This window comes from Microcaecilia unicolor, chromosome 3 (assembly GCF_901765095.1).
Source record: "Microcaecilia unicolor chromosome 3, aMicUni1.1, whole genome shotgun sequence".
NCBI lineage: Eukaryota > Metazoa > Chordata > Amphibia > Gymnophiona > Siphonopidae > Microcaecilia > Microcaecilia unicolor.
The window spans coordinates 310,921,759-310,941,443 of record NC_044033.1 but is presented as its reverse complement, the minus strand read 5'-3'; the positions used below and the strand labels follow the sequence as shown (position 1 = coordinate 310,941,443).

At 42.0% G+C, this 19,685-nt stretch overlaps 1 protein-coding gene across 2 annotated transcripts in view; it reads left to right on the top strand.

Moving 5' to 3' along the window:
* NCKAP1L (NCK associated protein 1 like) overlaps positions 1-19,685 on the top strand; it is a 338,352-nt gene that overhangs the window by 177,309 nt on the left and 141,358 nt on the right. For both annotated transcript variants that reach the window (XM_030198309.1, XM_030198310.1), the window contains exons 17-19: positions 637-769; positions 14,399-14,518; positions 18,299-18,438. In XM_030198309.1, coding sequence (XP_030054169.1) covers positions 637-769; positions 14,399-14,518; positions 18,299-18,438 — 393 coding nt within the window. The remainder of the gene's footprint in view (positions 1-636; positions 770-14,398; positions 14,519-18,298; positions 18,439-19,685) is intronic.

Genomic DNA, 19,685 nt, shown 5'->3' with positions numbered 1-19,685 from the left:
GCTATGGTGGATTGGGAGGGGTGTTGTGCTCCAAAGTGGAAACTGCTATACCTTTATTAATAGATCTTAATCAACATTCACCTGTCTCATTCTCTCCTTTTCTCACATCACTGTGAAAGCCCTCTGAGAGCATCTAACAAACTGGAGCATTGTCAAGGAGCTGAGTGTAAATCACTGCATAGCACCTTTATTAAAGCAGGTCACAGTGCAGTCATTCAGGCAAAACATGATGATATACTGCCCTCACTATGTACAGCTGTTAGCATAGTCTTGAGTGCTGCTTCTCCCCAGTTTTTCTCACCTGCAGCCTCTACTCTCTCTCAGGCAGCCTGCAATGTGTCTTTTAAATTCCTTTAACTGGGCCAGCTGTACACCTTAATGCTGCCAGAAGGGCTCTGGCTCTTTCCCAGGGACTTAACAGCACACCCAAGATGAGTCCTGCCAGCACATTTAACATGATAATGGTTCCATGAAACTACTATTTCAGCTTAATTTACAAACCTTCCTAAATAGGGTTGGCATATTCTGTCACAGTTCCTGGCCATAATAAGTAATTTCAGGTTTTATTGCCGTCTCGAATAGTTAATTTTTTCTCATGTGCTCTTTGTTTTTTCCACATATCTTGGGTCATTACAGCTTTCACATTCGCACCTTCGAGAAGATGTTCTCACATACCATGGAGGAGCCATCGGCTTTGCGGTACTCCATTTCCTTACCTATGGTCTGCGCACAGTTTGTGAACTGCACACATGATATGTGCCCAGAGGAGGTCAGTAATAAAAGAAGGAATTAGAAGGTCAAGGAGTAAAGATCAAAGTCTGTTGGAAAGGCTTGGATTCAGTCTGCTCTTGCCTTTGAAAGGGAAAGGGTTAGTCTTGATCTACAACGTTGTACTGGGTAACATTTATAAAGCACAACAAAAAGCACAAGCAGATCGCCAGGAACAGGACAATGGGAAATTCTTTATTGGAAAGACCCAACACAGGCCGTGTTTCGGCGACTGAGTGCCTGCATCAGGGGTCTAGCAAAATACAAAAATCATAATAAATAAAAACATACCCATAATAAAAGATACATATTAAAACATTTCTAAAATACACCATACACAGATAATCACAAAGATACCATGGCCTTCCTTTCAAATCTACCTCTTCAAAAACTATATGAATAAACATCACCAAAACTCTACAACTGAACACAAAAGCTACCATTACCTTTTCTTCTTCAAATCTATCTCTTCAAAAATTCTATGCATAACCACGCGAACTATAGATGCCGTCTCCACATTGCACAACAATATTGTAACTCCACTAAAATGTAAATTGTAAGCCACTTTGAACCGAAATTTGTCTTTTTATAAAGAATTTCCCATTATCCTGTTCCTGGAGGTCTACTTGTGCTTTTTGTTTTGCTTTTTTTCTGTGGTGTACTTTGGACTCTCTCATTTTACATGTGCAACATTTATAAAAATGAAGAAAAGGAACATCTCTGCAATGTCTTCCAGTGCCAGCACGAACAGGGGAGAAACATAAGGAGCAAGGAGCCACTAGACCAAGGTGACTGATGAAAACCCAAATTTATTGAGAAAAGACCCAACTTGGTCTAGTTTCGGTTGAAGCCTGCATCAGGAGTCATCAAAATATCATAAATTCTTGCGTGGAGGAGTGGCCTAGTGGTTAGAGCACCAGTCTTGAAATCCAGAGGTGGCTGGTTCAAATCCCACTGCTGCTCCTTGTGATCTTGGGCAAGTCACTTAACCCTCCATTGCCTCAGGTACAAACTTAGATTGTGAGCCTTCCTGGGACAGAGAAATATCCAGTATACTTGAATGTAACTCACCTTGAGCTACTACTGAAAAAGGTGTGAGCAAAATCTAAATAAATAAAATCACCTTGGTCTAGTGGTTTCTTTCTCCTTTTGTTTCTCTCCTGTTCGTGGTGTAACAGTTATATACTATGTAACTCACCTTGAGCTACTACTGAAAAAGGTGTGAGCAAAATCTAAATAAATAAAATCACCTTGGTCTAGTGGTTTCTTTCTCCTTTTGTTTCTCTCCTGTTCGTGGTGTAACAGTTATATACTGTCTTTCTTGGACAATGATCAACCTAAGGTGGTTTACTGCAAAAATAATATACTAGTCAATATTCAGATGACTTGGGGTGATTTTTTGAGTGCTGATCATCCCTAGCTTAATTAGATCTGGATATTCAGTGTCAGGCCATGTACAGGCACTGGCACTGAATATCCAGATATGGCTCAAAGGGAGAAGGAAGATTAAAAAAACCTATTATCCATTTACAGTTGAGTATCGAGAGGACAGGTAAGACCATTTACTTAGGTAAACAGTTTATGTATGGTATGAAAATCTGCCCTTCCTCGATACTGTTGAATGTTGAGGTGGGATTCCTCAACACGGTCCAACCTGATGGGTTATGCATGCCTACCATCAGGTCGAGACTGAGAACACTTGACTTCTGAGTGAACTTATAACTAGCCTGTGCAGTTCTTAGAGAGTCAGTATTTCTCAGCCTCCAACAAGTGGTGGATCTGTGTAGTCACGAATAGTTAGGTAGGTCTAGGGGGAATTGAGTTTAGAGGGAGTCCTGATTTCTTCTCTATAAGAAAGAAAAAAAAGCTGTCTTTCTTGCCTTTCTCCCTTTGGGTGCTGTGCTCTGTTAAGCAGTCTGGATGGTAGGGGCTGAGGTCCATGGGGGTCTCTTTCTGCCCTGGGGGTGCTATACGAGTGGCTGGGTCCCTTCCCTCATCCCTCCTGGGTAGTTCATGCCCTGTCCATGGACTTTGAAGAAGGGAGGAATGAAGAAGGCCAGAGTGTGCCTCGTCAACCTTGTGTTGAACAGGAAGCCTTAAGGGCCATTCTTAGCCAGTGTTAAAAAATGTTTAGCTGAAAGACCTTGCAGTGTGGCCCGAGAGGGGTGCTTTGTGCTTCAGTGCGGTCACTAGTGCAGATGATTAGAGGCAGGCTGGGCTTAGTGGGGTGGCATGTCATGAGCTCTGACAGGCTCTGACACTGCAAGACTTGTGGCTGCCAGGGGCTTCTGGCATGGCATGTAAATTTTGTGGCATTGTTAAGGCAGCCAGAGCAGATCTGCCAACTAAGTTCTGCCGCCCAGACTGGAGAACCACAGGGATTCAGGAGTTGCGGCTAGGGAACATGTTGTGGACATGGCGGCCTCAGAACAGATGCCGCGGCTGGATGTTTGCCCATGTCTCGATTGTCAGGTACCCAAGGGAGAGACACGGGAAGCCTCAAAAATGGGGTTTTCCTCTGATTTCATTTTGGCCATGTACAAGGCATTTTGTCTTAAAAGGCATAGTTCAGGAGCCTTTGATTCAGGAATCACCACTGGGAGGGTGGAGGAGGGAGCCAGTGTTCCCCAAAGACAGAGGATGGATTGGGAAGAAGATCCTCTGGAGGAGGTATCTGTTTTCTGAAGAAACTGGATAATGTTGTATAGGAACAGAAGGAGGTACCAGGAGAGGGATCCTGGATGGAGGATTTACCTCTGGGAGAAGATTCTTCAGTAGTCCATATTTTTCGCTGGGATGAGCTGCAGGAGCTTATTTCTCAGGTTTCTGCTGCCTTGAATTTTGAGGAGGAACCCTCAGATGTGTGTCCCATAAGGTGGATCTGTTGGTCAAAGGAATTCACAAGTCCTCCAGATCCTTCCCCATGTATTCAGGATATTATAGTCATTATTCAGAGTCAGTGAGATTCTCCTGATGCATCCTTTAGGATTGTATCTGATTCCAGAGTTTTAATGTGTCTGCCCTGGTAGTTCAAGCTGCTATCTGTGGAGGTTTGGTGACCAGGACTTGTGTTCGATGGGCAGTGGTCCTAGACAGGCTGGCAGACAGTTTGGTTTTGGTGGATGTGATGTATGACTTGATTCAAGTGTTGGCAAAGTCAGTGGCCCTAGTGGTGGCAGTTCAAAGGCCCTTATGGCTGCATAGTTGGTCAGCTGATGTGGTAAGGAACTTGATAAATTGGTCAAGAGTACTGGTGAAGCTAAAGTGGCCTGGGGGGCATAGGTTCAAGGGTTTATTTTGGGATGCTCATCATTACCACCCTGGTAGAGTTGGTGGTTGCCAGAGAAGTAGATCTTTTCAGAGGACTCAATCCTTTCACAAGGCATTTGGGATTCTGGTGTGGTCAGTTCCGGTTCACCCAGTGAAGGTGTTAGGGCCCATCCTCTGGTACCATTTGGGGCTCAGTTACAAATGTTTTTATCAAAGTTGGGCCCAAATTACCTCAGATTAGTGGATGCTCGAGGTCGTCCACAAAGGGTATGCCATGGGGTCTCCTTGCCAGTCCAAACGGAAGGCAGGAGCCAACAGGGAGACTTTACAAAAGCTCGTGCAACTTCAGGCTGTGCTTACTGTCCCAGAGGCTGAAAGAAGCATGGGAAGATACTTTATTTACTTTGTGATTTCAAAGAAAGAAGGTGCTTTTTGTCCTATTCTAGATCTCAAGTGCGTAAATCAGGCCCTCAAGGTTTCAGGTTTTCATAAGGAAACTCTGTTTAGTGATCATGGCAGTGTGCAAAGGAGAAATGTCTTATTTCCTTGGACCTCATGGAAGCTTATCTCCATATCTCAATTCGGCAGGACCATCGGAGAATCTTTGGTTTACAGTTTTGTGTCAGCAGTTTCAATTCTGTGTGCTCCCTTTCAGTCTAGTGAAAGCTCCCTGCATGTTTTCCAAGGTGATGGTCATCATGGCAGCATCCCTCAGGAAAGGAGGGATCCTGGTTTGCCCTGATCTGAATGACAGGCTGATTCAGGTGAAGTTCTTTCAGGAGAGCAGCAAGGTTACCATTCATGTAGTGCAGTTTTTAGAGTCTCTGGGCTGGGTTGTTAACCCAGCCAAGAGCATCCTCATGTTTTTGCAAATTATAAATTATCTGGGGGTCCGGTTCAACTCTCAGCAGGATCAGGTCTTTCTGCCAGCAGTCAGGGTGCAGAAATTGCCTTGAGTAATTTGCAGCCCAGAGATTATTTGCATATGTTGGGGTCCATGGCTGCAACATTAGAATTTGTATTTATTTATTTATTTATTTATTTATTGCATTTGTATCCCACATTTTCCCACCTTTTTGCGGGCTCAGTGTGGCTTACAATACATTATGAATCATGGAAATACAATTTGTTATAACTTGGTTATGGATTACATTGTGATGAGTTATTTGAGTCAAAGTTAAAGTATCGTTAAGGAGTATAATCGTGGAAAAAGCACTGAAACATTGGAAGGAAACAAGGGAGACAAAAAGGGGCAATATATAATAACAGGAAAACACTTGGTATACATTTTCTGTGAATAAAGGTATGAGTGTGGTGAGATTCCGGGGGATGAGAATTCAGGAGTGGTTGTATTGATGCATAACTGAACAGTGAGTGTGGGCTTTATGTGTTTTGGTTCTTTCCATAAATTTTCTCAAAAAGATGGGTCTTCAATAGTTTGCGGAAGGTGGTTTGTTCGTAGATCGTTTTCAGGTTGCGTGGTAGTGTGTTCCAGAACTGCGTGCTCATGTAAGAAAAGGTTGACGCGTGCAGTGCCTTGTATTTCAAGCTCTTGCAATTAGGGAAGTGGAGGTTGAGGAAAGTTCGGGATGATCTTTTAGCGTTTCTGGGTGGTAAGTCTATTAAATCAAACATGTAGGCTGGGGCTTCACCGTGAATGATTTTGTGGACTAATGTGCATACTTTAAAAGTGATGCGTTCCTTGAGTGGGAGCCAGTGTAGCTTCTCTCGTAAGGGTTTTGCACTTTCATATTTTGGTTTTCCGAAGATGAGTCTGGCTGCTGTATTCTGGGCCGTTTGAAGTTTCCTCAGTATATGCTCTTTGCAACCTGCGTATAGTGAGTTGCAGTAGTCCAGATGGCTGAGTACGAGGGATTGCACCAGGCTGCGAAAGACGGATCTTGGGAAGAATGGTCTTATTCTTTTCAGTTTCCACATGTAGTAGAACATCTTTTTGGTTGTGTTGTTTGCATGAGTTTCGAGTGTTAGGTGGCGGTCGATAGTGACTCCAAGGATTTTTAACGTTTCTGAGATTGGATGGTTTAGTTTAGGTGTGTTTATAGCGGTGAATTCATTCGTGTTGTACTGGGAAGTGAGTATCAGGCATGGAGTTTTTTCTGCATTTAGTTTCAAGCGAAATGCATCTGCCCATGTGTTCATGATGTGTAGACTTTGGTTGATTTCATAGAAGATTTCTTTAATGTCTTGTTTGAAAGGGATGTATATTGTTACATCGTCGGCGTATATATATGGGTTGAGGTTATGGTTTGATAGGAGTTTTGCCAAGGGGGTCATCATTAGGTTGAAAATGGTTGGTGAGAGGGGTGATCCTTGTGGTACTCCACATTCAGGTGTCCATGCAGCAGACGTTGTTGAATTCGATGTGACTTGATATGACCGCTGGTATAGTGTGCTGGGCCCATATGCTGGCCCTGTCAAGAGGCTCTGTTATCTTGATGGTCTTCCCAGCAACAAGGCTTGAAAAGAACATAAGAACGTAAGTGTTGCTGTATTGGGACAGGTCTTCTTCAGGCAGCATGCAGAGCAGTCTGCAGTGGTTGCTCCACATTCCCTAGTTGGAGAAGGGCATAAGCTTGGAGCCTCCAGAGCGGTCAGTCCTGACTATGGATGCAAGTCTGTGAATATGGCATAACCATTCATTAGGACAGGTAGCACAGGGTCTGTGGAGGCTCGATGGTCTATCAATAGACTAGAGACCAGGGCGATCCACCTAGCCTTACTATCTTTTCAAGTCCTGGAGGGCAGGGCGGTGCGAAAGCTGTCCCACAGTGCACCAACAGTGGCCTATGTGAATCATCGGGGAGGAATGAAGAGTCAACAAGTAGCGGAGGAAGTGGCCCTGCTCATATCATGGCTGGAACTTCACTTTGCGGACCTGTTGTGATTCATGTAGCCAGGTAGAAAACATACAGGTAGACTTTCTGAACCCAGGAGAATGAAGTCTGGGCCAGGAAGCTTTCAGACTCATATTGCAGACTTGGGGCCAGCCCGTGTTAGACAATGGCATCAGCAGCGAATGCAAAGGTGCCCAGATTTTTCAGTTGTCAGAGAGAGTTGAGGGCAGGGAGCATTGATGCCCTAGTCTAATAGTGGTCAATCGGTGATCTCTGCTATGTGTTACGTCCCTGGCCATTGATAGGCTACATCATTCAGAAAATTGAGTGCCATAGGGATCCGGTGGTATTAGTAGCCCTGGATTCACCAAGAATACCATGACATAGACGCTTAATATTTCTGGCAACAGGGGTACAGGGACCAGTGAGGATACCAGGTCAGTCTCTATTTTTTCTTACAGTTTGGCACTTGAGAGGACACAGCTGTACAAGAGAAGATTTTCTAGCAGTGACTTCTACCATGCTGAAATTGTGAAGATCTGCTTCCTTGCTTATGTTAGAGTGTGGTGTATTTACGAGAGAGATATGTGAGGAACACCAATTGGTTCCTTTGAAATTCTCTTTCACGGACATCATGGAGTTTTTGCAGGATGATTTAGACAATGACTTGGTCTTAATGTCACTCAAGGTTCAGTCAGCGACATTGGCATGTTTCAGGGCTAGGGTACAGGGAATGTGTCATCTTCGCATCAGGATGTGCTTTGGTTTCTCATGGATCTCTTGGTCATTCAGCCACCTCATTGTCCATTGGTATCATTGTGGGACTTAAATTTTGTTCTCAGCCCTAGTAAAATCCTTGTCTTGTAGACAGCTTTTTCTAGAATTTTTGAGAGTGTTTATAGTGGAGTCTGGGGTTGTATGGTCCCCTCTGCTAACCACCCAGTCTCAGGCTATAATATGTGGTAATTCTATTTCTGGTCTTTCTACTTACCATAAGAAATATACCAATAGGGTTTTCTGCCTCCTTACACCCACCCCAAGATACAGTGGGCCAGCCACCCCCAAGATATGGGGTGACAGAAAAGACAGAGGATATGTTCTTTCCAAGCAGAAAGTCGTTATTCCTTACCAATTTAGATAACAAAGCAATCAGGCAATAACAAATAGCAATTTATTATGAGAGGAAGAGAGAGAGATCACTGCTGTAAAAAGTTACTCACTGTTGATCATCTCAGCCTCTGTCTAACTATAATACAACAGTCACTTATATACCCTTTTGTACAATGCATTGGTCATCAATTCCCTCCCAAAAATCATGCTCTTTGCAACTTCAGCTAATTTCTGCATTATTTCAGCTCATTTCTGTCTTACTTTATTGTTTACATAAAATGGAACACGCTATCTAAGTGTTATGGAATACAGAACACAATATCTAAATGTTTATGGAACACAGCATCTTATAATAAGTCCAAGGTTTCTTTCACAGGAGATTATAGTCGCTGTTTTGCTACAGGAATCTCCCCAAGACCCAGGTCTTTATCATTGTTTTTGTCTAGTAACCTCAACACATCTTCGCCTTCAAACTGTGTACATTCTCAGTGTCCTTGTGATGTCTAAGTCAGAGGCACCAACTCTGTCAGGGAGGGTGAAGAACGCTCCTTGCTTGATCAGCATGACCTCGAATTCACAGCTTTCAGCAGAAAGCACAGAAAGATGCAGCTTTCGGGCATTTTAAGTTTGAGTCCTTAGCTATGTAGTTCATGGGTCATAACTGTCAGTGGTCAGAAAAGTGCAAATCAATTCATTCCCCTCTTGATGATTGTGAAATCATCCCCTGTACAGATAATAATCCGCAGGGTGCCCATTCGATGTCCATCGATGAAGAGTACAACAGTTTGAAAAGGAAGGAACCCAAACTAAACCTATCCATGCCTGGGGAGCTGAAATAAGCTCTAGAAGGATAAACCCATGTAACAAATAAGCGGCTAAACCAAGAAAAGTGCTGAAGATCAATTTAAACATTCAGTTTCATAAAGACAAGATTCAAAATGGGTGAAACAAGTACAAAAAACAAAAAAATATATGTATAAAAGAAGAATATATATAATATTTCAACTAAAAGCAGTATGAGCAAAATAAATGTCTTCCTGAAGGAGGTATATTTGCATTACAGGCAGTAAATGTTCTAACAGCAATAAAATGAATGAAGTCAACAGCAGCAGGCTTGCACAACATTCATGAAGGAAGTACATTTTGTTTTGTACCAAGAGTAGTAGCAAGAAGTTTGAAGAGAAGCCCATGAGCACAGGGAATAATGCAACAGAAAATGAAAGCAAAAACTAAAATGACTACCAAAAGTGAGGTACAAATAGACATGAAAAAGGTTTTCCAGTTACCAAAAGTTTTATCCCACCAGGATGTCCAACTAGTATCAACACCTGAATTGGTAGCTAATTTGTTAGCTAAGGCAGAAAGGCCATGCAAGGCAGGAGTAAAGAAAGAAACTGCACCAAGTTCAGTGAAAGAAAATAAACAAAATTCAGCAGAAATAGAATATCCAGCGTACAGGTGTACAGGTACCAGAAGTATTCCCAAGAAGATATGGGTGTAAATGAGTGGAACAATGCCAGAAAATATCCATAGAAGGAAAAACAGTAGGAATAGAAATAAAAGGAATAGTGGTCACACAAGACAATACTTGACCTAAATGCTGACATGTATCAGACAAGGAAATACATAAAAGAGCCGAAATAAGAGGATAAGCTGCAAACACAGGAGAAAGAGATAGGGGACAATTAATACAACTAATAAAGAATTCAGTACAGTTAACCACAGTACAAAAAGAGGTAACCAATATAGCAGCAGACAGCATATGATACGAAGCAGTAGAAAACTAGGCAACAGAAGCCACAGACATAGTATGAGTAGTATTCAATGTTGCTTTCGGCACCTAACCTTTATACCTTTCAGGAAATCTAGACTGCCCCTATTTGACTGACTGTACATTTGTCCTTTAGATTGTAAGCTCCTTTGAGCAGGGACTGTCCTTCTATGTTAAATTGTACAGCGCTGCGTAACCCTAGTAGCGCTTTAGAAATGTCAAGTAGTAGTAGTAGTAGTAGTATTAATGGTAAGAAGAGAAAGAAAGGGTGGAGAGTGAGCAACAAGAATAGGAGAAAAACAAACAGTTGTAAGAATAAAAAACAAATTCATCATTATGGCAAATACTTCATTATGGCAAAAGTCCAAAATATAAAGTCCAAAATGCACAAAACAGTAGGTGAAGGACGAAGATCAATTAGATGGTTACAGGAAGAATGTCCTTGAAGGAAAGATGATGTTGGGATAAGAGTCCAAATGCAAAAGGATCCAAAATAGACAGGAGCAGGCCAAACTGGGGACTCCACACTGTTGTCCCAGTCAATTGTTCACGTTGGTCATCCAGGTCAGATGCCAAGGCCTCCATTTCGACCCTAAATCCTCGCTTGGGTTGTTGGTTTCTCTACCGGGTTTGAGACGAGGGTTTCTATTGAAGCACCTCCCCTTTGCAGCCGGGCTTACCCTTTCAAGAAGGTGGTCTACTCCGGTTGTCTTGGCCCTCTTGATGACCTTGATTAGGACCCAGTCTCCTGCTTGGACCTGTCTGAGCTCAATCGGTTCAAAATCTGTGGACACTAATGATTCAAGAACAGAAAATGAAAAACAGTCATAATGCAAAACCTGAGGTAAGGACTCCAGGCAAAGTTATTATCAGGACCAGAATCTTAACTCAAAGCAGACATGAGAGGGTTAAAAGGTTATAGCAGTTCTTTCACAAATGTTGGAGTAATACAAATTGTAAATCCTCTTTTTATCAACAAAACTGTTGCTAGCAAGGCAGTGAGAATAATGACAAAAATGAAATGAATGAAAAATCTAGAACCATTAGTCCCCAATCATACAGTATGAATTATGACTGAGTCAAGTTTTGTTAAACGACATACAGGTAGCAGACTTCAGATATCTGAAGCAGGAAGTAAGGTTTTGCAGTTTCACAGCAGCAGCTGAAAGTTATGTGTGTGTAGGATCTTTAAACTGATCTGGAATGACATTAGACAGAGAAACTTCTTTGTTAAGTAACGTTTTCTTCAGATATGTCGCTAGTAATTTCTACAGCCTCCTCATAATCCTTGTCCAGCGAGGCAAACTACAGGATTACATACAGCCTGACAAACAGAAATTACAAAGGTGTCAATCCTGTTCTCCCTGGAAATTGTACTCAGCACAGAGCAAACATTATGAACAGAAAGAGCTAGAGTATTGTGAAAACCAGGAAGGTTATTTCTGTAAAAGACTGTCATGTAAAGGTGAACAGAAACATTAGGATACATGAATAAAGGAATAAGCAGATAGAAAACATTAAAACTCAAAAGGTAATCACTGGGGTAGAGTTCAACAGTTCATGCAGTAGATCAAGTTCCAGACAAATGTTTATAGTGGAATCTGGGATTGTATGGTCCCCTCTGCTAACCACCCAGTCTCAGGCTAGAATATGTGGTAATTCTATTTTTGGTCTTTCTACTAGAGAAAAAGTGGTGCTCTGTCCTTCCTCCCAAAGGTAGTGTCGGTATTTCATGTTAACCAGTCTATGGAATTGTCTGTGTTAGGGTGACACTAAGGGAGGTGAGGATCATTGTCAGTTGTTTCGGCTAGATGTCAAGAGAATGTTGCATGATTATGTTCAGAGCACTGTTCCCTTTAAGCTGAGCAGGAGTCTTCCTTCTACTGTTCTGACAGTGGGGGGTGCTATTTTCAATAGGAAGGGACAGGGAAGCCCTGCAGGACTCTAGGAAAACTGCCTATCCCTAGCAATTGAAAACACAATATTGAAGTACCACTACCCACTGGTAGCAATTCAGTTCCCACTCAGCTTAGAGGGAACAGTGGTTTGGAGGATGGAGGAGTTTTGATAACCAAACCATCATTTTGTGTTTTTTGGAGGTCCAAAGTGAGGTGAAGAGGTCTCCAAAGTGACTATTTCTCAGTAGATAAAGAGGGCTATTGAGTTGGGTATATTCTTAAAGGGTGTCCAGTGCCACATGCCCTCAAGCTGCATAACATCAGAGGTCAGGTGGCTTTGTGGACATAATGTTCCTTAGTTCCACCATAGGACATTTGTAAGACAGCTGTGTGGTCCTTCCAGCATACCTCAGTGCAACATTATCATGTGAATGTTCAGGTTCAACAGGACACAGCTTTTGGGGAGCGAGTTTTGGCTGTGGAGCTTACAGGAGCCCACCCTTGATGGACACTGCTTTGGTACTTCCCATCAGTCTGGACTAGTCTGGAGGGACAATAAAGGAAGGAAAATTAGATCTTATATGCGAATTTGCTTTCCTTTAGTCCCTCCAGACTGGTCCACAACCCACCCTATGTATGTATATAGATAAGAAGAAATTGGGTTTTTTTTTTAGGTGGTCAGCACTGTGAGATATTTAGTTTGATGTCTTTTGTTTTGCGGAGGTGTTATATTTTAAAAAATTAACTAAAAAATAAGAGCAGATTGCATGTACAATGATGCTAGCTGGTTGCAGCTGGAAGAGTTTTGAGGGTGAAGCACCGAGGGGGACAGGATATGGTTGACAGGTCTCTGCTTTATTATCAAATACTGACTCGCTGGGAACTGCACAGGCTGGTTATAGGTTCAGTTGCTGAGTTCTACCACGGACTATAATTATGACATGTTCAACACTACTATGGCTTAAACAGGCGCTTTCAAGATTCATCTAAATTTTGAATTTCTGGATGTGGTATTTGAGCTCCATTGGATTTAGAGCATTTTTGGATAATACTCTTGTTAAAGTTTGAAAAGAATAAATACAATTTTCTTTGGAGTACTTTTGCACGTCTGGGATTTTGTGGAGGAACTTTCCTTTGTGCAATAGTTATAGGTTCACTCAGAAGTCAAGAGTTCTCAGACTCCTCCTACTGGTAGGCATGCATAACCCATCAATCTAGACCGGTCTGGATGGACTCTAGGAAAGAAATTAGCAGGTAAAATCTAATTTCTCCATAAACTTTGTCTCAAAGTGGATATTCTAAAAATTGTATCCATTGAGATACAGGGAGATAGTGTAAATTATCTACGATCACACAGAGTACTTGTCAAGAGCTGGAATGAAAAATGAGGTACACAGAAATAAAGTGATTCCTCCAAGGTCACAGAAAGAATCCTTGTCAAAATGGAGACTAAGCTTCTCTGTAAATGTAGCTCAATGTGATAGCCACCAGACTGCACCTCCTCCCTGGTATGCCTATTTCTGTACAGTCTTTACCACACCCAGTTCCCCTAGCTCCATTCCCATGTGGATCTGTATGATTTGTTTGGCTGTAATATAGGTTTCTACATTTCTAAGGCTTTGGTACCACTGTTCAGATTTTCGGATTTGTCAAATGATCTATCTTTTCTATAGGTGTTTGGGCTATGCAAACATGCGTTTTGCAGTCCTAAAATTAGGTTATGCGTGTAGAGAAGGTAACTTTCAATGCTTTAGCAGCAGACAAGATACTTTATAAAATTGCCCATCCAATATATGGTAGAAATATATAGGTAATATATCATGTCACACAGTGAGCTGAGGCATTCCCAGAGGCAGGCTTGGGGAGGGGTTTGGGTTTTTATGCATATTTCTGGATTTTAGTATGTGCGTACATTTTCCTGAAAATGTCTTCACACAACATAACACGTGTAATTGTGTGTGGGTAGTTCTGGCCAGATAATTTTCCAGGGAAAAGTACATGTTTATTTTTCCTTTGAAAATTGGTATAAATGGCATAGATAATGGTCTTAAAATCTATTCAAACTGTTACAGTATTTTACCTGTAATTCATGCCACACTGCCCAAATCTAATTCTGGGTGAGGCTCTTAAGTACAGGCTAGCATCTCTTCAACCTGCAGTATCACAGTTAAAAATGAGGATTAGTCTGGAGTATAGCCTGTGAGAGGATGGATGATGAGAAACAGAAATTCCACAGGTATTCACAGCCCTCCTAATCTGCTGTGTTCTCAGTAGTAGTGAATTCAACCTTACTAAAGGCAAACATGTGAGATCTCAGCCTAGAACACAAGATGGCAACATTTTACAAAGAAACATAAAAGAGTCATAGTATAAAACTGGAAGGGTGGAAAGCACAGAGAAAATGCAAGGAAATGCTTTACCAAGGGAGTAGTTGGCCCCCAATAGTGTTGTAGCAACCAAAACAGTGCCAGAGTTCAAGCATTTTTAGGATAAATGCAGAGGGTAGTGGTAAGGGAAGAGGAAACAAGGATGACACTATTAAACAGGAAGCAATAAGGAAGACTTTGTGGGTGAAGAGGTACTTAATCTGCTGACAACTATTTTGGGCCACTCTAACATTTTAAGAGTAATCTTCATATTTTTAAGAGTAACTGTATGGAGGTTTGAGGGTGAGGGATGATGTGTGCTCTTTCCTAATTAACCATGTTTTTTCACCCTTTTGGCAGTACCCCCACCTAAAGAACTGTGCAGTTGGTATGTGCAATACTTTCCTGGAGGAGATCACCAAGCAAACATGCAACTGCATTATGGACATCTGTGCGGAGCAGAGCAACCTCAGCAGCCAGGCATGCCATATTCTTTCAGAGTCTACTGAGAACAATTTTAAAAAAAGGAAATAGCTGTGCAGATCAGATTTAACTAAAAGCCCAGGGATCATAACAAGGGCGTAGCCAGACAACAGATTTTGGGTGGGCCTAGGCAAGAAGTGGGCGGGCACCAAGTGTTGTCCCCTTCACCCACCACCCAAAAAAATCTCAGCTGGTGGGAAAACGCTTCTTTCCACCTTAACAGTCTGCAGCAGGCACGCGCTGAAAACTGAGCATGCGCAGGTGCTGGTATCCTGGAGAATAGCGTTTTCATTACCATTCGGGGGACGTCTTCTGCTGGCGGAGCTTGGGATCCCCACCTGCTACCGCTAATACGTGTGCTGCTGTTGGGTGGGCCTGAGCCCTAATTGGTTGGACCCCAGACCACCCAGGCCCACCTGTGGCTACGCCACTGGATCATAAAGCCATTTTACCTGTGGAAACAGAGGCTTTGAAAAGGTCTCACCTTCAATGTGAGCAAAATTTCATATGGAGTTGTACAAAGCAAGTATTTTCACTTGCATTGTTTGGAGGCAGGGAAAGGGCAGATTATGGAATAGTGCACACAGTTTTGCATAGTTAAAACCACATTTGTTCATTTGGATGAAAAATTAGCTGCAGCAAAAGCTGTGCAAGTAATTTTTATAAGGGAAATAATCAGAAGCCAAACTGCCTATGTAGTTTTCTTGGATTGCTGGTGCAGCTCCGTGAGTATAAAGTATCTGCGAAGTTTTTTTTTTTTTTTTTTCTTCTTTATTGAATTTTTCATTTTTACAAGATAGACTTATAAATGGAAATACAGCAGTAAAATTGTCATAGGTTAGTATTACCATGAAACAATTCAACATAATCTCAAACTAATAAGTATTTCAGTATACCTAACAGATATTAACTATGAAACATAGTCTACTTTCTTAGACCACAACAATCAGAAGAAGGGAGAGGAGATAAAACAAGATACTCAAAAAGTAAATAGCCTGGTTCATATTCCCCCGTCAAATTTCCATTTCCTTAATATCTTCTACACATTTACTTGGATAGCTTTTTAGCATCTATAAACTTTTTTAGCTGGTCTGGTTCAAAAAATATATATTTATTCCCTAAAAACTTGATGCAGCATTTGCAGGGATAAGCCAGCAAAAAGGTAGCACCCATAGTTTTAACCTCTTCTCTGTAAGCTAGAAACGCTCTCCTACGATCCTGAGTAGTTTTTATCACGTCTGGAAAAATCCAGATTTTTTGACCATGAAAAAGTTTGGTAGCATTCTTGAAGTAAAGTCTTAATAATGCATTTAGATCTTGCTCGAAAACGAACGATATCAATAAAGTCCTTCGACAAGTTATCTCTGAAATAGATTCTTCAGTATCTGCGAAGTTTGCGCCCTGGAGGCAGACTAGGTCATGCCTGGTTTTAGAAGATACATCCCAATATACTCAGTTTTGCAGTTTGGGCCTAAAGTTATTGCTACCAAATGATGCCAAGTCATGAAGAATAGGCTGGGGGGGGGGATTCTTTTGAAAAAATTGTAATTAACTTTATGAACATACAGTAAATTCAAACTGAGGTAACAGTACAAACATCCAGCATCATCATGCATTACACCAATGGTCTCTAATAACATAGTAACATAGTAAATGACGGCAGAAAAAGACCTGCATGGTCCATCCAGTCTGCCCTACAAGATAAACTCATATGTGCTACTTTTTGTGTATACCTTAACTTGATTTGTACCTGTCCTTATCAGGGCACAGACCGTGTAAGTCTGCCCAGCACTATCCCCGCCTCCCAACCACCAGCCCCGCCTCCCACCACCGGCTCTGGCACAGACCGTATAAGTCTGCCCAGCACTTTTCCCGCCTCCCGCCACCGGCTTTGCCACCCAATCTCGGCTAAGCTCCTTAGGATCCATTCCTTCTGAACAGGATTCCTTTATGTTTATCCCACGTGTGTTTGAATTCTGTTACCGTTTTCATTTCCACCACTTCCCGCGGGAGGGCATTTCAAACATCCACCACCCTCTCCGTGAAAAATACTTCCTGACATTTTTCTTGAGTCTGCCCCCCTTCAATCTCATTTCATGTCCTCTCATACCTCACACTAACGCTATCTGCTTTTGTCTCATCTAGAATGTAAACCGCACTGAACCCTGGAAAGGGAATATTAGCAGTATACAAGAATTGAATTGAATAAGAACAAACAGATCCAAAACAATATCTAAGTAAAATTCCCCACCCAGTAACACCCTTACCCCAAGAGTACAGGAGCTGCCTTAACAGAATACCCCTCCCCTCCCTTCCCCCAAGAGTAAAGGAGCTCATGATTCCTTCAGGTACCTGTAACCCACCCTCATGACCCCCCCCAACCCCACCTTATGGCCAATAATAGGGTCTGTTGGCTCCATTCCTTTCCCTCTAGATCAAAAATTCCCCTTCATTTATCCATCAGTTTTTCCATGTGCTCCAGGGCTCCCAGCCCATTCCTAATAATAGGCTGTTCTTATCTGTGCCCTTCTCCTCCATCCCTAAATCCATTTTCTCTCTTTCTCCCTGGCTATGTCTCATGCACTCTTGAGTTGATGCAACATGCTCCCTCTCAGGATTTATTCATATCCTGCCTATTAATCCTCCTTTTTTAGGTTGTTTTTAAATTTTAAAAGTCCGGTTCTACATGATTATAGCCTTCTTGGACCCAACATTCAGCCGATTGATCTGGTTCATAAAGAGGCAACTGGCTGAATATCAAATATCTTCTATGCTTATATACAGCTGTGCTGGCTTTTTAAAAAGCGCCAATGAATATGTATTTAAGTGGCAACTGTATCACTGCTCATATGCTTAAGTTAGACCTGCTGTTTCGCTGACCTAACTGATGTATATGAGTTATATACAGAGTAGTTGAATTTTGTCACTCATGTATGTTATCAATAGAAATCAAACAAAATAAAACATGGAAAAGAAAATAAGATGATACCTTTTTTTATTGGACATAAATACTTTTAAGTTATGTCCAATAAAAAAGGTATCATCTTATTTTCTTTTCCATGTTTTATTTTGTTTGATTTCTATTGATAACCTTTAGAGTGGACTAACACGGCTACCACACTCCGTCACTCATGTATAACTTTTGTGTTGGCACTTAAACCCACCTCTGAGTATATGCATAAGTTTTATGCATATAGCTCATGATAGGACAATAGCATTGACTGCATATATCTTTTTGAATATCAGGCCCCTTGATTTTAATTATGCTTACTGTAATAAATACATTTATTGAAGTGTCCTATTTGTCATGCCTGTGTGCCGTGACCAGATTGCAAACTCCATGGACCGTCTGTTATATGTATTTGTGCAGTGGAGCATACAATTGAGTAGCCTTATAAGAATGATGAGTAGAAATAGACAGAGCCAGTGCAGGTTTTGCCCCCATTGTGACTAGGGATTTGGGCTTACCATTGCTGAATAAAAGCTCATTTCCTGCCAGGGACATTCGCTGGCTTTATTTTCCAGGGCAAGCTGAGCCAGTCCTGGTTTTGCTCCCTCCCCGATGCTAAGAATGTATTGGTTTTCTAAGGAAAATTGGAACTATAAAGGTGTATGCATGCAACAGTGTAATAGCAGGGACTGAATCAACCTCTCCTTCAGAAGTGGAGCCAGCTGGATCTCATGCAGCTTAGTGCCCTGCACTGCCTTCCTGATTCATATACTGTGTTATGCCTCTCGTCACAATAAGGACTAACATCTGTCCATTTTTCTTTCCAGCTGTTACCGAAGCACTGTGCCCGGACAATAAGCAAAGCAAAAAATAAGAAGCTAAACAGAGCAGCAGCCAAGAAGGGAGAGATGGAGAGTGACAAGCCAGGGACAGAGAGCCAGAGGAAGGACAGGAGCCTGATGACCAAGTACGACCCAGACTCCTGTAAAATAAGGATGAGAATAATAGGTTTTACAGAGTACCTTCATTGAAACAGGATCCTTTAAATTGTATGTTATGAGAGCTTAAGTGTGGTCTCTACGGTTCAGATGTCAGCAGAAAATCACACTTGGAGAGCAGAACGTGAAACATCCAGGGATTGCAGTCCAAATCTGTATTTGTCATCTCAGAAGGGAAGACATCACTAAGGGGGGAGGTTATCAAGGTGCAATAAAATGTGAGCTTTTACTGCAACTTGATTTACCACGGGAGGCATCAGCCTGCAGTATCCCAGTACCACAGATTTGTGACTCCCATTGTAAAAGAATAACACTACTTGTGAGCAACCCTGCAAGCAGCATTGTTCTACCACAAAACCATGGCCTGGTGCTCCAAGCCTGCATCTTAAATGGCCCGTCTGTGCTGTCCTGATCCCTGGTCATAGTCTTCTTCCCCGATCCAGCACTCCCTGATCATGGCTCCCCTCAATTCCAAGCCCTCGCTGATGAAAGCACTTCTGATTTAGACACTCCAAGATTAGGGTACCCCATGATGAAGGCAAGACTCCCTGCCAAATCAGGCCCCTTCTTAGTCTTCCTCCCCCTTGTCCTCCTTCCTCCCCTGCCCCCCTCCCAAGCCTACTTCTGTAATACTATTGCAGGAGTTGCAATACACATGTGTATGAATATTCCCTCAAACATGTACAGGCAATAGGGTGCTTGGGTGTCCTGCTTTATATGGATCATTCAATGCACAATTATCTTGTTTTTCAGTTCGGTCATACAAAGAAAAACCTGATGCACATGGGTGGGCTTTTTAAAAATAGCTAGGGGGTGTAGATGGTGTTATGCATCATTTTCCCTTACTCTTTCTCTCTCACTTTCATCCTCCTTTCTTGTTTTTCTTCTCCCTTTTATTTCTTTTCCTTTCTACCCTTTCTAGATTCCTGTCCCATGTCTCCATGTTCCAATTTTCCTCTATCTCCCTGCACACCAGTTTCTTCACCAGGTATCTCTCTGTCTCCCATCCTAAATAAATTAATTTCCATGTCTGAAATTATGTTCTTTTTATCTTCTCATATGCTTGCAGGTTCTTCCTCACTCTGCTAAATACAAAATAAGAAAAGATGCACATTTTCAAAAAAACTAACATCCATGAGCAGCATGTACCCCTTTCCTTTCCTTTCCCTCCCACCAATGAGCAGCATTTACCCCTTTCGGCACCCAGTCATAATAG